Source organism: Scyliorhinus canicula, chromosome 7 (assembly GCF_902713615.1).
Source record: "Scyliorhinus canicula chromosome 7, sScyCan1.1, whole genome shotgun sequence".
Taxonomy (NCBI): Eukaryota; Metazoa; Chordata; class Chondrichthyes; order Carcharhiniformes; family Scyliorhinidae; genus Scyliorhinus; species Scyliorhinus canicula.
In genome coordinates this window covers 48,410,053-48,431,184 of record NC_052152.1, presented here as the reverse complement: position 1 = coordinate 48,431,184, position 21,132 = coordinate 48,410,053, and the positions used below count along the sequence as shown (strand labels likewise).

The following is a 21,132-nucleotide window of genomic DNA, read 5'->3' as shown; positions in this document are numbered from 1 at the left end:
TACTGTGCTGCCCAACGAAGCCTGATTTCATGAAAAAAGAAACACCACCTGTGGAGAGAGAAATAGAGTTAACATTTCAGGTCGATGACTTTTCATCAGAATTTCCTTTTGTCCCTTTTCCCAACCAGCATTTGCTCAAAACCTATTACATTTTATCTTTTCCCAATTCTGGTGAAGATCATCGTCCTGAAACATTAATGCTGTTTCTCTCTCTCTCCACAGATCCTACCTAGCCTGCTGAATATTTCCAAAATTTTCTGTTTCTAGTTCAGATTTACAGCATCTGCAGTATTCTGCTTTTAATGTCATCTCATTTAAAACATCCCCATAAGGATTACATCCTGCCACAGCACTGAAACAGTCCCCATAGAAATCACAAATGATCTCTTATGTAACTGTGAGCTAACTTTCTTAGCCTGTCTACAGCATTTGACATGGATGACCACGCCATTCCTCACCTACTTACACTTCCATAACATCCTCCAGTGTTTCTCTTCCGTTGTGTAGTTCACTGGTCCTGCTGTTGTCTGACTCCATTCTTATCTGTCAAATCATAGCCAGTGAATCAGCTTCAATGATTTTATTTCCCTCTTCACATGTTTATGTGTGGAATTGCCCAATAATGCATCTTTGGCCACTTCTTATTTCTAATCTGCATGCTGACCCTCATCAACATCAGCATAGTGTATACCTCTTCTCTTGAGCAGTGTAGAGATCTACCGTGCGGTTCAGGTGCAGTCTCACACTTTAAAACTCGGTAGAAATTTGAGTTACTGATGTACCATCAATGGACGCGAGACACGATGAAGGTCCAAACTTAGGCTTTAATCAGCTAGATGTTAGCCCGGTGGTCGATTACAGTGAAAGGCCGACCGCCGGGAACTCTGGGTACTTAACGCCTCGGAGGCGGGGTCTACTTGCCTCTCGACCAATTGGTGAGCAGTCACATGACTAGTCCCAGCCAATCAGCCGAGAGGCACATGACCAGCCAGAGCCAATGGGAAACCAGTGCTCTGCACCAATGGCAGTGCTCCTATTCATACCACCACATTCACCCCTTGTGGAGAAAGAAGCCGGGGGGGGGGGGGGGGGTTGTTGTAAGGGGAGGAGAGGGGGGGGGCTGAGGACTGGTGGTATGAGTAGAGATAATCGAGAAGATGGAGGCTGCCCACTGGCTCGTGGCAAAAGTGAACAAAACCGAATACTGTTGGGTGCAAAAAAAAAATTACAATAGAGTCCAATAAAGTCCCATGGTGGCATCAGATGGACATGATCAGCCTGTCGGGTGCCCGTGGTGTTCTGGTGGACCGTCGCAGTGGAGCCGGTGATGTCGGGCCGGTGGTCGTCCTTGACTCCAGGAGCGTCGGTCGTAGATGTGTCTCCGTACCCCGGGCCGATGGTGGAGACGCTGTGATCGGGGAAGGGGGGGTCTGTGCACTGGGTCGTGGGGGCGCAGGTGGCGTTGGGGGGAATCGGGATGGGGGGGAGGTGTTGATGTGGAGGGGGAAGGCCGCACGCCGACGGCTGCCAGGTTCCGAAGCGAGACCATATCCTACCAACCGTCGGGATACTCCACGTACGCATACTGCGGGTTGGCGTGGAGTAACTGGACTTGCTCAACCAACGGGTCGGACTTGTGCACCCGCACATGCTTCCGAAGCAGGATGGGCCCGGGGGTGGCCTGCCAGGTCAGGAGAGGGGATCCTGAGGACGACTTCCTAGGGAAAACAAGAAGCCGTTCATGAGGTGTTTGATTAGTGGTGGTACAGAGGAGAGACCGGATTGAATGCAGGGCGTCGAGGATGACCTCTTGCCAATGGGGAATAGGGAGATCTCTGGACCGTAGGGCCAGCAGGATGGTCTTCCAGATGGTGCCATTCTCCCACTCGACCTGCCCGTTACCCCGAGGGTTATAACTGGTCGTCCTGCTAGAGGCTATGCCCCTGCTGAGCAGGAATTGACGCAGTGGATGTACGCGGGGTAACCGAACAGGGAGAAAATGGACAGGAGGGCCTTTATGACGGCTGTTGTGGTCATGTCAGGACAGAGAATGGCGAAAGGGAACCGGGAGTATTCGTCAATCACACTCAAGAAATATGTGTTGTGGTTGTAGGAGGGGAGGGGACCCTTGAAGTCTATACTGAGATGCTTGAAGGGGCGGGACGCCTTGATCAGATGCGTTTGCTCGGGGCGGTAGAAGTGCGGTTTGCAGTCTGCGCAGATGTGGCAGTCCCTGGTGACGGCCCTGACTTCCTCAATGGAGTAGGGCAGGTTGCGGGTCTTGATAAAGTGGTAAAAACGGGTTACCCCTGGATGGCAGAGGTCCGTGTGGAGGGAGCGGTGGCGGCCAATAGGGCATTGGGAGGCTCGTTGAGCTTCCCAGTCGATACAAGATACCGTAGTTGTACGTGGACAACTCGATCCGCCACCGCAAGATCTTGTCGTTCTTGATCTTGCCCCTCTGTGCATTATCGAACATGAAGGCTACTGACCATTGGTCCTTGAGGAGGGTAAACTTCCTGCCGGCCAGATAGTGCCTCAATATCGCACAGCTCCTACTATGGCCTGTGCCACCTTTTCCACCGAGGAATGGCGGAATTCGGAAGCGTGGAGGGTCCGGGAGAAGGAGGCCACAGGTCTGCCCGCTTGGCTCAGAGTGGTCGCTAGAGCAACTTCGGACGCGTCGCTCTTGACCTGGAATGGGAGGGTCTCGCCGATAGCATGCATCGTGGCCTTTGCGATATCTGCTTTGATGCGGCTAAAGGCCTGGCGGGCCTCCTTCGACAGGGGAAAGGAGGTGGACTGGATGAGGGGGCGGGCTTTGTCGGCATAGTTGGGGACCCACTGGGCGTAATAGGAGAAGAAGCCCAGGCAGCGTCTGAGGGATTTGAGGGAGTTGGGGAGAAGGAGTTCCATTAGGGGGCGCATGCGTTCGGGATCGGGGCCTATCACTCCGTTACGCACTACGTAGCCAAGGTTGGCTAGACGGTCGGTGCTAAACACGCACTTATCCTTATTGTAAGTTAAATTAAGGAGTTCTGCGGTTCGGAGGAATTTTTGGAGGTTGATGTCATGGTCCTGCTGGTCGTGGCCGCAGATGGTGACATTATCGAGATATGGGAAGGTAGCACATAAACCGTACTTGTCGACCATTCGGTCCATCTCCCGTTGGAAGACCGAGACCCCATTTGTGACACCGAATGGAACCCTGAGGAAGTGGTAGAGGCGCCTATCTGCCTCAAACGCGGTGTACTTGCGGTCACTCGCGCGGATAGGGAGCTGGTGGTAGGCAGACTTAAGGTCCACCGTGGAAAAGACTTTGTATTTCGCGATCCTGTTAACCAGGTCGGAAATACGGGGGAGAGGGTACACGTCCAGCTGCATAAACCTGTTGATGGTCTGACTGTAGTCAATGACCATCCGGTTATTCTCCCCAATCTGAACTACCAGCACTTGGGCTCACCAGGGACTGTTGCTGGCCTCGATGACTCCTTCCTTTATGAGCCTCTGGACCACGGACCCGATGAAGGTCCAGTCCTGGGCACTGTATCGTCTGCTCCTAGTGGTGACAGGTTTACAATCTGGGGTGAGATTAGCAAACAAGGAAGGGGGGTCCACTTTGAGGGACGCGAGGCTGCAGACAGTAAGGGGGGGATAGGGCCGCCGAATTGAAAGATCAAGCTCTGCAGGTTGCACTGGAAATCTAGGCCCAAGAGTGCCGGAGCGCATAGATGGGGGAGGATGAGGGGATTGTAGTTTTTGAAAACCCTCCCCTGGACCGTGAGGTCCGCTATGCAGCACCTGGTGATCTGAACGGAGTGCGAACCCGAGGCTAACTCGATCTTATGTTTGAATGGGTGGATGGGGAGCACGCAGCGTCTTACCGTGTCGGGGTGGACGAAACTTTCCGTGCTCCCGGAGTCCAGTAGGCATTTCGCCTCATGCCCATTGAACTGGATCGACGTCGTTGTCTTGGCGAACGTGCGTGGTCGCAACTGGTCGAGCATGATGGAAGCAAGTCCTGGCGAGAGTTCCAGATCATCCTCGGTGGCAGAGTAATCGTTGGCAGGGCCTTCCGTGTTGGCCCAAGATGGCGGCGCCCAGGACCCGCACATGGAGTCGGGGCCCCAAGGTGGTGGCGCCCAGGACCCGCATGTGGGGCCGGGGCCCCAAGGTGGCGGCGCCCAGGACCCGCACATGGAGTTGGAGCCCCAAAATGGTGGCGCCCGAGGCCCACACACGGCGTACGGGGCCCAAGATAGTGGCGCCCGTGGGACCCTCATGGCGGCTGGGGGCAGGATCAGCGGCATCTGCGGGCCTGTCAGGGCAGCTGGGAGCAGGGGTAGAGAGGACTGTGGGCCTGTTGTGGGGGCCTGTTGTGGGGGGGGGGGGGTCCGCGGTCGCTGCGCAGAACAGCAGCGACCGACTTGGTCTGGCAGACCACAGTGTAATGGCCCTTCTTCCTGCAGCTCTTACACAGAGCGGAGCGGGCCGGGCAGCGCGGGCGAGGGTGTTTAGAGAGGCTGCAAAAATAGCAGCGGGGCCTCGCTAGCTTGTCGGAGCGTCCCGCAGCGCAGGCCTGGGGGGGGGGTCGGGGTCAGCGGAGGACGGAGGTGGCGCGTGCCATGAAGTCCAGGGGGTTGCCCGCGGCTGGGGGCATAAGCGCGGGCGTTCAGGTCAGAGACCTCCAGGGAGGTTGAAAGGGTTCGTGCCTCAGCCAGGCTGAGGTCATCCTTCTCCAGCAATCGCTAGCGGATTGAGGAGGATTGCATACCGGCAACTCTGACTAGAAGTTCCATGTGCTCTGTCGTAGAAACTTGTGGACAGGCACAATTTCTTCCCAGAACTGCGAGGGCCCGGTAAAACTCGTCAAGGGACTGACCGGGGAACTGTTGTCTCGTAGCTAGGAGATGCCGAGCATAAACTTGGTTGACCGGCCGGAGAAAGTTTCCATTTAGAACATCCATGGCCGTGTCATAATCCCGTTCGTTCTCGATCATTGAGTATACCGCCGTGCCAACGCACGAGTGGAGGATGTGGAGTTTCTGCTCCTTGGTGGGCTTGCTGGCTGCAGTCGTCAGGTAACTGTTGAAACACGCCAGCCAATGTTTAAAGGTCGCCGGCGCGTTTGGAGTGTGCGGGCTGGTGCGGAGGCAGTCTGGCTTGATGCGCAGCTCCATCTCAAAATTCTAGCTGATTAAATTGACGCACCATCAATGGACACAAGACACGATGAAGGTCCAAACTTAGGCTTTAATCAGCTAGATGTTAGCCCGGTGGTCGACTACAGTGAAAGGCCGACTGCCGGGAACTCTGGGTACTTATACCCCGCCTCGGAGGTGGGGTCTACTTGCCTCTTGACCAATTGGTGAGCGGTCACATGACTAGTCCCAGCCAATCAGCCGAGAGGCACATGACCAGCCAGAGCCAATGGGAAACCAGTGCTCTGCACCAATGGCAGTGCTCCTATTCATACCACCACAGTTACACTTCTCGGATGCGAAGTAAGAATCTTTTATTGCTTCTATTGATTACAATTGAGAGAAACTCAAATCTATTCTCAATAAAGCCTTGCCAGCAAAAGACTTAAAGAGAAGTAATTTATAAAACAATTTTAACTTTCAAAAATAATACAGAAGTGGTTTCTTGCTGAAAGCAGACAGCTTGCACAGACTTCAAGAGTTTTAGAAAGGAAAATATGAAAATAAGGATAGCGAATAGTCAGGTAAAAGTAAAGATTGATCTGGATAGAAAATGGCTGTCCAAACTCTCATGTTTAAAGAAAATGTTATCAGTCTGAGGCCATCTGTCCCCACCTCTATGTCGTCCTGATTGGGTGAGTTTCAAATACATTTGATTGTACAGTTAACTGTCAATCCTCAATGTGCAACTTAAGTTTTAAATGTTTCATGTTTGAATTTTTGTGTGTGCTATGGAATGTGATCGAGTCCAGTTCTTACGGATTTTCTGCTGACTCACATTTTATCCATATTCTGAACAATGGTGGATTAATTTTGCTTTGGTGCTCATTCTGACCTTGATCTGATTACTGGTGGAGCTCATTTTTAGTATGAAACTAATTTTGAATTCTGTTCATTAGAACAATAGTCAGTTGTATTGGCAGTAAAAATGTTGCATTTATCTCCAGCTAGTTTGTGGGTGTGTCTAGTTCTGTACCTCTGTTCAACTTATGTGTTTTGTCATGACCTAAGGTTACGAATACTGAAATTCTTTCTTTAAAATAGGTTTTAAGAGTGGGCTTTAATATTTACATTAAAATGGTATTTTACCTATCACAAGTAGCTGATTTCCTTCAAGCAGGAACTGATTATCTTACTACTGTCGACTACCTTTTGGACTACCGGGACTTAGACTAGCTGACTTCAACAACAACAGAGGAAATAGTAGAATTCCTGAAAGCACACTTCAGTCATTACAGTATTTCAGACATTGTGATGAGTAACAATGTCCCTCAGTTCACGAGTTAAGAATTTGTCTGATTCACTCAAGTAGAAAGGCTGAGATGGCAGTGGAAATCACCAAAGGAATCATCAAGAAGTTGCGCAAATGGAGCACAGATATAAACAAGGCCATCCTCAAGTGGAGAAACACACTGACCAATGGCATGGAAAGTAGTCCAGTCCAAAGACTTATCACATGCAAACTACTCTTGCAGTAGAAAAAAAAGTTACTGAAACAGAAGTAGTTACAGGTGTAAGTAGAAATAAATCAAGGTGAAGTGGGAGAAAGCCAAATTTCATTTTCACAAGACTGCCAAACCATTGCCAGAGCTGAGTAATGGAGAGTCAGTCAGGATGCAAACCTTCGATGCTCGGGTGTCAGTCCACATGGAAACTTGTGAAATGCATAGAACAATTGTCACCTTGATTGTATGCAGTGGAAGAGAATAACCAAAAATATCATCACAACCGCAGGCATATGTAAATAATAAGTGAAGCTGTCCCTTCACAGAAATCGGCTAGTCAGGAAGAAGAGATCTCACCAGTCATACTTAGTGCAAAACTGCATTCAATCCCAGAAGTCCACGCTCCCCAAGAACAATAATAGGATCACAACTGTCACACTGCAGTAAGTGCAATGGGAACAACACTACCTGAAGAGGGAACTTCATCCAGACAAACAGCCAATGACAAAACGTCACGTACCATTAAACGGCCTGCGTGATTTAATGGCTCTGTGAACAATGCAGGTTCAGAGACTGACTAGTCGAACAAGCAATTGTTGATGCATGAGAACAGTAGGTGTATATTGAGTAATTTGGGTAACTCAGTTGCACATGATCATGCATGCAAATTTTATTCGTTAGGAAAAGGGGGAAGTTTGTGTCTCTTATTCGTAAGCTGCCATTTTAGAGATCATTTCAATAAGAGCTCTGATGTACCATCAATTCACTACAAGACGATAAGAGTGAGTGAACATAGGCTTTATTATCCAAGAACTTGCCTGCCTGTGACTGCTGTAACAACTGAGCGCCACCCCCAGGCGGCCGTCTATATACTGTCCGGGGGGGGGGGGGGGGGGGGGGGGGGGGGGGGGGGGGGGGGGGGGGGGAGCCAGAGGCGGACCGCACCAAGGTTCCGGTGCAATACATGGAAGGAGATCAAATTACCATTCCCTGGCCATAAGTCACAGTACAAAACACACAACTTATATTATGGTGAATACATTCACCCCCTGTTAAAAAAATGAAGTCCAGCGGGGGAGAAGTGGGGTCATCATATGTTCAGTCTGTCTGGAGGCCGAATTGTTCTTTTGGACCTCCTCAGCTCTGGTGGGGCGGTGGGTACGGGCGTTGTAGTTGTTGTCTCACAGAGCGTGTTGTCTGGAGCTTCGGTCCGGCATGTCAGCGATGGTTGAGGAGTAGGGGTAGGCAGGGGGGTGGTGGATGGCTGCAGGGGGGAGGTGGATAGAGGCAGGGGGATGGTGGATGGCGGCAGTGTAGGCTCGGGACAGTACAGGAGCCCCGAGGGGGGGTGGGGGGTGTAAGGGGTTGGTGGGGTGGTGGTAGGTGGTGGGGAGGGGGGCGTGTTGACATGGGAACCAGCGGGGGCCAGGTCCCGGAGGGAGACCGTATCTTGCCGTCCGTCTTGGTGCGTGATGTAGGAATATTGGGCGTTGGCGTGCAGCAGCTGGACCCTCTCGACCAGGAGGTCGGTCTCATGGCTCCTCGTATGCTTCCGGAGAAGGACAGGTCCCGGAGATGTCAGCCAGGATGGAAGTGAGGCCTCGGAGATGGACTTCCTGGGGAAGACAAACAAACGGTCGTGAGGGGTCTAGTTTGTGGCTGTGCAAAGGAGCGATCTAATGGAGTGGAGCGCTTCGGGGAGGACCTCCTGCCAGCGGGGAATCTGGAGACTTCTAGACGGAAGGGCCAGAAGAACGGCCTTCCATACCGTCGCGTTCTCCCTCTCCACCTGCTGTTCCCCTGCGGGTTGTAGCTCGTAGTCCTGCTCGAGGCAATGCCCTTACTGAGCAGGTACTGACGCCGCTCATCGCTCATGAAAGAGGTTCTTCAGTTACTGTGGACGTATGCAGGGAAACAGGGACGTATGCAGTAAAAATGCTGTGCAGTGCCTTTATAACAGTGGCTGAGGTCATGTTGGGACATGGGATAGCGAAAGGGAAGCGGGAGTACTCGTCAATGACAGTCAAGAAGTATATATTACAGTTGGTGGAAGGGAGGGCCCTTTGAAGTCAATGCTGAGGTGCTCAAAGGGCCGGGATGCCTTCACCAGGTGGGCCTTGTCTGGCCGGTAGAATGTACGGTTTGCACTCTGCGCAGAATTGGCAATCTGGTCATGGCCCTGACCTCCTCGGTGGACGAGGACTGGTTGAGAGCCTTAATAAAGCGGATAAGCTGAGTGACCTCCGGTTGATAGAGGTTATTATGGATAGCCCGAAGTCGGTCATCTTGCGCGCTGGCGCATGTGCCACGGGACAGGGCATCTGAGGGCTCGTTGAGCTCCCCAGGACGATACTTGATATCGTCAGTATAGATGGAGAGTTCGATTCTCCACCTCAAGATTTTGTCGTTTTTAATTTTGCCCCGTTGTCCGTTGTCGGCTTCCACTATGGCTTGTGCTTCCTTCTCGACAGCGGAGTGTCGAATCTCGGAGGCGGTGAGGGTTCTAGAAAAGAAGGCTACCGGCTTGCCCGTCTGGTTGAGGGTGGTGGCCAGTGCGACGTCTGACGCATCGCTCTCTACCTGGAAGGGGACGGACTCGTCCACCGCGTGCATCGCGGCTTTGGCAATATCTGCCTTGATGTGGCTGAAGGCCGCGCGGACCTCAGCCGTCAGGGGAATATAGTAGCTTTGATATGTGGGCGGGCTTTGCCCGAATAGTTGGGGACCCACTGGGCATAATAGGAGAATAGCCCCAGGCAGCGTTTGAGGGCCTTGGAGCTGTGGGGAAATGGAAGTTCGATGAGGGGGCGCATGCGGTCGGGGTCGGGCCCTAGGACCCCGTTTTCCACGACATAGCCGAGGATGGCTAGCTGGGTTGTGCGAAAAACGCACTTCTCTTTGCTATATGTGAGGTTGCGGCATTGGGCGGCCTGGAGGAACCTCTAGCCGAGGTGGTGGTCCTGCTAATCATGGCCGCAGATGGTAACATTGTCCAAGTACGGGTATTTAGCCCGCAACCCGTACTGGTCCACCATTCGGTCCATCGTTCTCTGGAAAACCAAGACCCCATCAGTGACGCCAAAAGGGACTCTGAGGAAGTGGACGAGTCGGCCGGCTGCTTCAAAAGCAGTGTAGTAGCACTCGTCCGGGCGGATCGGGAGCTGGTGGTAGGCAGACTTTAGATCTACCATGGAGAACACCCGGTACCGTGCGATCTGGTTCACCATCTCCACACTGCAGGGGAGGGGTATGCATCAAGTTGCGTGAACCGGTTAATGGTCTGGCTGTATTTCACAACCATCCGATTCTTTTCCACAGTCCTGACAACCACCATTTGTGCTGTCCAGGGGCTGTTGCTGGCCTCGATGACCCCCACCCGCAAGAGTTGCTGGACCTCTGACTTGATAAAAGACACGTCTTGTGCATTGTACCACTTGCTCCTGGTGGTGACGGACTTATAGTCGGGGGTGAGGTTTGCAAAGAGCGAAGGGGGGGGTGACCTTAAGGGTCGCGAGGCTACATACAGTGAGGGGGGGGTAGGTGTCTGCCGAATTTTAGGGTCAGGCTTCAGTGACTGCATTGGAAGTCGAGTCGAAGCAGTAGAGGGGTGCAGAGAAGAGGGAAGACAGACAGTTTAAAATGGGCATACTCAGCGCCCTGTATCGCGAGGTTCGCGACACTGTACCCCCAGATCTGTACCGAATGGGATCCGGAGGCAAGGGAGATTGTCTGGGACGCGGGGTAGATGTGGCGGGAGCAGCGCCTTACCGTGTCGGTGTGGACAAAGCACTCTGTGCTCCCGGAGTCGAAAAGACAGGGACCCATTGACCCGGACGGCCATCATCAAACTCTTCAGATGTTTAGGCCGCAACTGATCGAGGGTGACTGTAGGTAGTCTGCGTGGTCGGAGGTATCGGGGTCGCAAGATAGCGGCCCCCACGAGTCGCATGTGTCGGGCTGAGTTGAAGATGGCGACCAAGATCGCCGCCCCCATCGGTCGCACAGGTCGGCTGGTGTTGAAGATGGCAGCCAATATGGCCGCCCCCACAGGTCACACGTGTTGGGCTGAGTTAAAGATGGCGACCTCCACAAGCTGCACAAGGCCGATAACGCATCTGAAAGGGGCGGTACCGGTAGGCACGCAGCCACATTGTGGGGATCTGTGAGCCTGTGAGTCTGTGGATCGGGCCTGGTGAGCTTTCGACTTCGGGGCTTTGGATCGGGCCAGACAGACTCTGGCAAAATGTCCCTTTATGCCGCAATTGCTACATGTTGCGGTGCGGGCTGGGAAACGCTGCCGGGGTGTTGGCCCTGTCTGCAGAAGAAGCAATACGGTCCCCCAGGCTGTACGGGCAGCTGCGCGGCACAGGCCTGAGACGTAGTCGGGTTTGGTGAAGGCCATGTCTGTGGTGCCCACGAGAGGTTCACTGGATCTGCCGGGAACGCGCTGAGGCTCTGATAGGCCACCTCCAATGAGGTGGCTAGTTTTACCGTGTCCTGTAGATCAGTGGCCCCGTTTTCCAGCAGTCGCTGCCTGATGTAGTTAGACCGGATCCCAGCCAAGTAGGTGTCCCAGATCATCAGGTTCATGTGCTCATCGGCCTTCACATCCCTGTAGTTGCAGTTGTGGGCGAGTAGGGTCAAGTTCTCTAGATACTCGTCCAGCGATTCCCCGGCGCATTGTCGGGGAGTAGTGAGGAGGTGCCACGCGAACACTTCGTTCACGGGCTTCACGAACTGTCTCTTTAGAATCGCGACCGCCGCTTCGAATGGCTGCGTCCTCAATCGTACCCGAGATTCGGTAGCTCACCTGGGCGTGGAGGAAGCGCAGCTTGATGGCGTTGGAGGGAGGCGTTGCAGAGGAGTCGAGGTAGGCCTCAAAACAGTGGAGCCAGTGGGAGAAGATTTCCTTAGCTTCTGCTGCTTGTGCGTCGAGTTCCAGTTTATCAGGCTTCAGTGCGGCTTCCATAGTGATGTCTTTGGATAATAAATTGATGTACCATCAATTCACTACAAGACGATGAGAGTGAGGCTTTATTATCCGAGAACTTGCCTGCCTGAGATCACTGTAACAACTGAGCGCCGCCCCCAGGCGGCCGGTCTATATACCGTCCTAAGGGACCTGAGGGTTTACAGGTACAACAAAGAGAAGAAGGGTTCCTGCTTTACATATGCAGATCTATTCTGATGGTTTCATCAGGATACAATCTGTAATATGGCCAGAGGCCTGAACAAAGGATGACATGTAGTGCTGGCACCTCTGTCGGCAAACCTAGCAGTAACCAGATCCAGAGCCAGAAAAGTCCTCGTTGATGAGTCTTAAATTTATTTTCCCATTTTTGTGTGGGGCAGGTGAGCTCCTTGGAATTACCTTAAACTAGGTAAACCCCACCCTTTCCCCAATCACACATCCTGCTCAGGCCACCCTGGCCCCCGCCCCCCCCCCCCCCCCCCCCACCCCCCCTCTCGGGGCGGATCCTCCCGCGCCTCCCCAAGGACTCCACTAGACAGCCTCCCAGCCAGGTCCCACCGTGTGGTACCATGTCCGTTTCACGCTGGCGGGACTGGCCAGGAACTGACAGACATACGGCCCATCGGGGCCCGGAGAATTTCTGGGGAGGCCGCTGCCAATGGTCCCCAACCGGTGTGGTGTAAACCCCGCCCCAGCCCGAAAACCGGCGCTGGAGAATACGGCAGCCGTCGTCGGAGCGGCGCGGCGGGATTCACACCGCCCCCTGGGGATACTCCGACCCGGTGGAGAATCCCGCCCCCTATGTCTAAACATCTCTAACTCCCCTCTCATCGTTTTAATATGCTTCTTAAAACCTACTTCAATGACTAAGCTTTTAGTCACCTATCCCAATAAGTCCTCATGTGGCTTGGTTTCAAATTTTGTTTGCTCATTGCTCCTGTGAAGTGTTTTGGAAGCTTTTACAAGATAAAGGTGCTAAATAGATACATGTTTTTGTTCTTGTTGTGAATGAGGCAGCTTGTAAAAACTGAAAACTGTTCAAACATTTCAGCTGCCATTTGAAGAAACAAGTAATTTCCAACATAGTTACATTTAATTAACAGATTTTTATTTTAAAAAAGAGGATGAGATGTCAGTTATATGAATTTCATATGTATAGTAATCTGTTTGAAAGAATGGGCCAGAGTTTAATTGCCTCTGCTGACATAAAAGGGTGGGACAAGATGAAATAATAACTCTTTTCTTCCTCCACTGATCTTGCTTCCTTCACAGTGCATTCCATATTAACCACTTTTTAAGCAGGAAGAAAGAAGGTTCCTGCTTTACATATGCAGATCTATTCTGATGGTTTCATCAGGATACAATCTGTAATATGGCCAGAGGCCTGAACAAAGGATGACATGTAGTGCTGGCACCTCTGTCGGCAAACCTAGCAGTAACCAGATCCAGAGCCAGAAAAGTCCTCGTCGATGAGTCTTAAATTTATTTTCCCATTTTCGTGTGGGGCAGGTGAGCTCCTTGGAATTACCTTAAACTAGGTAAACCCCACCCTTTCCCCAATCACACATCCTGCTCCAACACACCACCCTTCTTCTCTTTGTTGTACCTGTAAACCCTCAGGTACTTCGACCAGTGTATTAATCAAAAGTTTCACCCAGATGCCCTTATTTTTGAGATGAACAAAGGACAAAACAGGTTCACAATTCTTTTACTCAACGAAGTATGACTCAGACTCACAGCTGAGCTTTAGGCTTTAGTGAAGGAGGCGGGCAGGCTACGATCGCTCAATGTGGATGTCTTCTCTGGGCTTCAAAACCCAGGGTCCTTTCTTCTTGTGATGGTTGTGCCTGGGGGATTCCCAGGTTATCGTTGAGGATCTGTTCTGATGTTCCTTTCTTTATACTTGTATGTTGGCATTGTCCCATCCAGACCCCAACTTATTAATGGAAAAAACAGGATACTCATGTTTATCCAGGACAGTTCAATCAAGACACATTGTCCTCTGAAACACCCTCGCCTGACCAGCTCATTATGGAGTCTAATGATTTATTTTGTCTGTTCTTCGTCCTGCTGCAAAGTTGATCATCTGTGTCTGGAAGTTTGTTACTCTTAGCATGGTCTTGTTCTTTTGGGTCGGGGCAGCAGGGTAGCATGGTGGTTAGCATAAATGCTTCACAGCTCCAGGGTCCCAGGTTCGATTCCCGCTGGGTCACTGTCTGTGTGGAGTCTGCACGTCCTCCCCCTGTGTGCGTGGGTTTCCTCCGGGTGCTCCGGTTTCCTCCCACAGTCCAAAGATGTGCGGGTTAGGTGGATTGGCCATGATAAATTGTCCGTAGTGTGCTAATAAAAGTAAGGTTAAGGGTTGGGTTACGGGTATAGGGTGGATACGTGGGTTTGAGTAGGGTGATCATGGCTCGGCACAACATTGAGGGCCGAAGGGCCTGTTCTGTGCTGTACTGTTCTATGTTCTATGTAAACGTGAGTAGGAATCACAAAGTCCATTTCGCGATAACGAGTTTATGCGTTGACTTGACTGCTCATGCAGGTGGCCAGACAGGGCCTCATGTGACAGTTTCAGTTCCTCACCTATGTGCCTTGTCAGCCTGTTCCCAGTTCCACACCTTCATCCATTGTAAACCTGCAGCTAATATTGACTTTTGAGTGACAGGGACTAGGCTGAAGTGTCCCTAGTTGTGTGTAGACTTTTGGGATAGTCTATTGGAAAGGAAGGATGAAGCACCAGAGACTGAGGTGGCTGACACATTCCTTGTGGGGTCATTGAGGAGCATTCCTGCTTTTCCTCAGCATTCCTGCTTTTCCTCTAGGGTTTACACCCCTCACAGATTGGCCAGGGGTCTACTGGAATCGGCATCTATTTCCTATGACCATTGAAAGCAATCTAGGCAATTTAGGATACAAAATGTTAATAGATATAGATAGAGTGAATGTGTAGATGTGCTTGGCCAGAGCTTTTGTCTGGCGGGGGGGCTGATGGCCAATTCTACTTCCTCGTAGAGGTGGTGGCATCTAGAGCTCTAGGCTTCACTGCTGTCAGGATGGCTAACAGACCAATGGCTGGAGTTAAGTGGAGGGCAGATGAAGGTAAGAGATTATGGCACTTTGCCTGGAATCTGTCCAGCCAAAGTTGGTAACCCCACAAGAAAAGGATTAAAAACTTAGATTAAACGGCTTCTTTTGGTCATGGATCTTCCTCTCATTGTCTTCACCTAGCTTCCCTACAATGCCCTGCCCCCCCCCCCCCTCCCCCCGCCCTCTCAGGCCACCATTAAAATTACAATTAGAGTTCAATGACATAACTGGATCCGAATATATATATTTAAAGAAGGACCCTACTGGTTTCAATTAGATACCATTGTTTCCTGTTCAGTAGAGCGGATTAAAATTAAAGATATCTGGATCCAGGAGAATTGTTATTTGTTAAGTCACCCGCCAATGTTAACTGGCCATCCAACTGATAATTTCTGCAGAGCAGATGACTTTAAAACTGCCCCTAAAAATTCTGTATTTATCCTTTACAGTTTGCTGTTGTTGAAGAGCCAGTCAGAAGAAAAGTCAATACAGTATCCATTGCTGGTCCCATAGCAGGTGGTATATTGACGAAACCAACGCGAGGCTTTGAGTTGTTTCCAGGAAAAGTGAATTTTGGTGTTCTCCAAGAGGGTTTTACTTATAGCTACAATGTCTTACTGAAGAATGTCGGAATAGACACCTGCAGGTATTTTATTCTGTATCTTATGTTCACTTTACAAATTAAATTGAGAATCAAATGTTTTTCCCTGTCTCTTTTTAATTGGAAAATGCCGCTCTTGAATAGGAAATATCATCACCAAGAGATGGAAGGGCTATTAAGCACATGCATAAATCTTAATGGGCAAGATAAAGACTAGGCCCTGGCACCAGCACTAACTTAAGCTATTTGGGTGATGCTGAACTCGAGTCTTGCTGGTGAAAGGACAGTATAATAGATTTATTCACGACGAGATTCCCAGGAACAGTGCTATTTTTTTCTTTATTCCTTCATGCTTTATCAGCTTTTGTTGCCCTTCAACTGAGTTGCAGAGGGCAGTTAAGATTCAATCAAATTTCTGTGGATCTGGAGTCACATGTAAGCCAGACCAGGTAAGGTTTAGGGATTTCCTTCCCTGAGGGGCATTGGTTAACAAGATGGCTTTTTTACAACATTTTATTAATTTAAATTAAATTCCACCAGCTGTTCTGGTGAGATTGAACCCAAGTCCCCAGAGGATTAACCTGGGCCTCTAGATTACTTGACCAGTGACATTACCACTACACCACCATCTTCCCCTGAGTTACCATCTAACCTTAATTATTGTTTGTGCATGGTTGACAGTAAACAGCTGATGCCAAGGATCGGTAAGGAAATACACAACCCAATTTTCCTTTTCCGTGTAGATGTTACTGATATGGGCAAGAAGAAGCTGATTTGAAGGGCAGCATGGTGGTGCAGTAGTTAGCACTACTGCCTCACGGTTCCGAGGTCCCAGGTTTGATACCAGCCCTGGGTCACTGTCCGTGTGAAGTTTGCACATTCTCCCCGTGTTTCCGTGTTTTGCCCCCACAGCCCAAAGATGTGCAGGATAGGTGGATTGGCCACGCTAAATTGCCCCTTAATTGGAAAAATAAATTGGGTACTCCAAATTTATTTTCAAAAGAAGCTGATTTGTAACATATTAAATGGCTGCTATCAGAGCCTTCAGATCCCTGGATTCATACTGGATCCCCTTTTGAAAACTCCCAGCTCCACCACTGCCCTGATTGCCTTTGACCCTTAAAAGCCACCTCTTTGATCCAGCTTTTAGTTGTTCCTCCTAATAGCTCCTTCATTGGATCAGCATTCATTTCTGTCTATGCATCTAGGAAATGCCTTGGAATGTTCGTCCATGCTAAAGGCATGGTATAAATGTAGGTTGTCATTTTACATTGCATCCTGCCATGAGTGGTTGAAAGTGTATTTCCTGTTTGTAATCCTAATTTCACTTGTGTTTTTGAGGGAGACACGAAGTAAAACTTAAGGGGCAGCACGGTAGCATTGTGGATAGCATAATTGCTTCACAGCTCCAGGGTTCCAGGTTCGATTCCAGCTTGGTTCACTGTCTGTGCGGAGTCTGCACATCCTCCCCGTGTGTGCGTGGGTTTCCTCCAGGTGCTTCGGTTTCCTCCCACAGTCCAAAGATGTGCAGGTTAGGTGGATTGGCCATGATAAATTGCCCTTAGTGTCCAAATTGCCCTTCATGTTGGGTGGGGTTATGGGGATAGGGTGGAGGTGTTGACCTTGGGTAGGGTGCTCTTTCCAAGAGCCGGTGCAGACTCGATAGGCTGAATTACCTCCTTCTGCACTGTAAATTCTATGATGATAAAACTGCAACGATTCCTAAAACAGCTTTCCACCTTCATACGATAGAGGGAAATCATTGTTAGCCGCTCTTGTGTAACTCAAGTGCAGCAGTAGGCTGGGGCACAAATCCACCTAATCATTCCAGAGTACCACCTGTTATGGCTTTTCAAAGTTCTCCAATAGCATTGGCTCTGGTCTCCCCCAAAGACCAGTCCTTTGTCCCCTCCAATTTCTCAGCTAAGTCTTGGCAACATCATCAGAAAACACAGCCTTCGTTTTCATATGTGTGTTGACGACACCCAGCTCGAGCTCACCAACACCTCCCTTAACTTCTCTATAGTTGCTAAATTATCATAATGCTTATCAGGTATCTAGTACTGGATGAGCAGCAATTTCCTCTGATTACTTGTTAAAAAAACTGAAGCCTTGCTTTCGGTCCCCACCACAAATTTTGTTCTGTAGCTACTTCCTCTTTTAATTCTCTCTGAAAAATCTCCAGGGCTGAACCAGACATATGAGATGAGCGTCAGAGCACAAATGCTGCCTATCATAAAAACTGTTTATTTCTACCTCCATAATGTAACCCAACTCACTGGAGTTTAGAAGGATGAGAGGGATCTGATCAAGGACAAAATATACTAAAAGGGATTGATAAAGTAAACGTAGATCAAATGCTCCCCCTTGTATGGCAATCTAGAATGAGAGCTCAGAGATATAGGTTGAGAGGTGGTAGATTTAAAACTGAGATGAGGAGGAACTACCTCTCGCAGAGGGAGGTGAATTTGTAGAACTCACTGCACCATAGCAGTGGAATCTGAGTCATTAAATGGTTTCAAGGAGAATAATGATATATTTATGATTACAAAATGGTTAAAGGGACATGGGAACAGATGGGGAGGTGGATTTGAGACCAGGAAGGGATCAGCCATGATCTGATAGAATAGTGGAGCAGGCTCGAAAGGCTGTATTGCCTACTTCTGTTCCTAATTCCTATATTCCAACGTTCTTAGTTTGTTTTAACTGAAAGCCAGAACAGTTGCAGCCAGCCATAGAAAAAACATTCCTCATCTCTACTTGAAGCAAGGTAAGCTGTAGAATGGAGTAATGTGCAAAAAAGCAAGCTCCAGAGAAAGAAAGGGGCTAGATTTCTAAAGTAATCCTTAAGTTTGTAATTTCTTACAACAGTCTGTGAAAAAAGTTTTAAAGTAATTAGGAAGACAGTATTAGATGGACATCATTCTGTGTAACAGTAGAAGTAAGTCGAGACAAATAAATCCTGTAAGGGGTTGGTGTAAAATCCTGGACTGAATTCACTGGTAAAAGTGGAGCAAATGCTCTGTTCACAAGGGGCTTTTAGAAAATGTGGATTGGATTTTGGAGTGCGAACCGTTAATGGAAAGCATGGCTATGAGAGAAGATTTTCAAGCATGTTTTTGAGATTAAAGTTTGGAAATTCTTATCTGACAATCATCTGGGGTATTCTTATTAGGCATCCATCGACATGCAGTTGGGGTTTCAGAATGGAGTGTTATTTGACCAATGGCATCTTGCATACATCAAAGGGACTTTGTGATTTGATAAGATCATTGTATCTTCAAATATATTTTGGCATCTGTGTTACTCGTAAAACCTGTGTGAAATTGTTACGGTAAAGGAGTATTGTATTATAATCCTTTTTTTTCATGTTTAATAAATGTCCTTTTTTTGTTGATAAAACTAATTAGTGGTACTGTGACTCTGTTCCTCCACATTTGATGAAGAAAAAGCAAAGGTTACGGTCATTTAAAGTGAGGTTCCCTTCTGGGATCTTCTGTCCAGTAAGAACATCAACTGGGATTGTAACACTCTGATGAAATGCCCACTTGTCCATCTACCGAAGGCATCATGAATCATTCCAGTCATCCAGAGGAAAGCCAGCAGTTGTCTGATCGATTTCTTTTTGGTAAACTAAATAATGGACATTGACACACAATTCAGTCCTGAGGGATGCAAGATCTACTCAGAGGAGTGGTTGGGGACAGTGAACTGAGTATATATCTTAAAACCTAATAAAAGTATTCTCCCTGTTTGCTAAATATTCTTCCCCATTTCTGTAAGAATGATTATACTTCTACATAATCTACAATGGGATACTCTAAGTGGTACACAATGAATCTTCAGTACAAATTATCATTTTTGTTTAGATTTCGAGTGAAGCAGCCTCCACCCAGCACTGGACTCAGAGTGTGGTTTAAACCAGGACCAGTAAGTAATCATTCCATTTAAACTGAAATAACTTAGTACAGTAATCATTGTTTAGCATTTTTTTAAAACAGTTTATTAGGTCAAATAACTCTTAATACTTTCAGTTGGAATTGTTTTAACACAGCTGGTATTTCATTAGATCATTACAATGAAGCAACACTATAACGTGTCCCCCTTTCTCGCCCAAATCCCATTGCAGCATCCAATTACATCTTGATTGAATCTGGGGATTTCACCTCTGCAACTCCATTTTGCTGCAAGCCTATTCCATGTATTAATCACATGTAAAGAAAAACGTGCTGATATTAGACATTAATCTGTCACTTTTGCGTTCAAACCTGTCTTCCTGTTCTACTCTTACAATGTACTTCAAAATATCTTTTGGGATTTACCTTGTTCCATACAATCTATTATAGAGAATTACGAGAAAAATATACAGACTCAACTGGTCTGTGCTAGTGTTTATATTGCACATGAATTTCCTGCCATTCCATCGAACTAATCTCAGCCTTTCAACATATCTTTCTATTCCCCTTTTTCTCATGTACCCCTCTAGCTTCCTTTTGAAGCTGTTTGCCTCAACCACTTCTAACCACTCTGAGTGAAGACTTTACTCCTTATTTCCCAATTGGATTTATCAGTAACTATCTTTCATTTATTGTCCCTAGTTTTGCCACAAGAGGAAGCATTCTCTCCTGATCCACCATGTCTCTTCCATTGACAATTTAAAGACCTAGGCTGTCGTGATCCTCCATGCTGTCGACAGTGGCAATCTCCCCTCTGCAACCCCCCCCCCCCCCCCCCCCCCCCCCCCGACAGTGGGATTCTCCATGGTTGTAGGGTGCATACAACAGGAAACTCTGTTGTCAACAGTGGGAACAAAAGATCCCGCTGCTGGCCAATGTTGAACAACCTCCGCCACCATGAAACATGATGTGTGGAAATTCCTGCCCCTAATTCTTCCATAATTTCTCAAACACTTTTGAAGACCAATGAGCTTTGGTTTCCTCTGTCACTAGGATTTTTTTGGCTCTTCTCTCCAGTGCCTCCAGTCCTTGAGTGTCTTCTTTGGAGCTCAGTGCTCATGATTGGACACAGCCCACAACCTATGATATAGCCAGAAAACAATATAATTTAGTGTTATACTTCTTTTAAATATGTAGATATCACTGGCAAACCTGTTACCTATCTATAGTTGGCCAAGAAAAGGTGGTGGTGGGCCTTTTCTTAAAATGCAGCAATATGGATGGTAAGGTTGCTTGTACAATATAACTAGTGTTGGGACATTGGTGGACACCAGTAAGGCAATTCATACTCACAGTTATTGACTAAAAGCGTCTTGCCACAATATTTCACATTTTAAACAAAAAACTTGCACTGTACAAGATTTAAACAATGCAAACACTACTAATTTAACACTATTTTATAAACACATATGTTACTCCCAAAAAAATCTCAATGGCATACTCCTTGTTTACTTTTATTTCCGCACAAGCTTCTCCCTCTGCTGCACGGGATCTTTAGCGTTACTTCACTTCTCCTGGGATCAAAGCAAGTTATGCCACAGCTTTCAAGAATTCACTGTTTTAATTTGTTATTCCTGCTATTCTCTGAGTTGTGCGATGTCTTGGCATCTTTCCACTAGAATCCACTGGCTATCTCCCCTTTTACTCCTCACAGTTGTGGACTCTCCAATTTAAGCATGGGTTTCACAGTTTCCTTGCTTATTGACTCCAAATCAGAAAACAATTCTTGGTTTCTGATAGCCCTCTGCTACCAGTCGACAGGAAGGTTCTTTCTCTCTGTTTGTCTCAAAGCTGCTCCTAGGTTTCTACTAACCACTTTCTTCTGTCCGACATCACATCCAGATAAAACCAAAACAAAAAACTTACA

General features: G+C 48.5%; 1 protein-coding gene across 4 annotated transcripts in view; it reads left to right on the top strand.

Annotated features, from left to right (window-relative positions):
* spag17 (sperm associated antigen 17) overlaps positions 1-21,132 on the top strand; it is a 349,272-nt gene that overhangs the window by 304,543 nt on the left and 23,597 nt on the right. For all 4 annotated transcript variants that reach the window (XM_038801961.1, XM_038801962.1, XM_038801964.1 and 1 more), the window contains 2 exons: positions 15,158-15,354; positions 19,179-19,239. In XM_038801961.1, the coding sequence (XP_038657889.1) occupies positions 15,158-15,354; positions 19,179-19,239 (258 nt within the window). The remainder of the gene's footprint in view (positions 1-15,157; positions 15,355-19,178; positions 19,240-21,132) is intronic.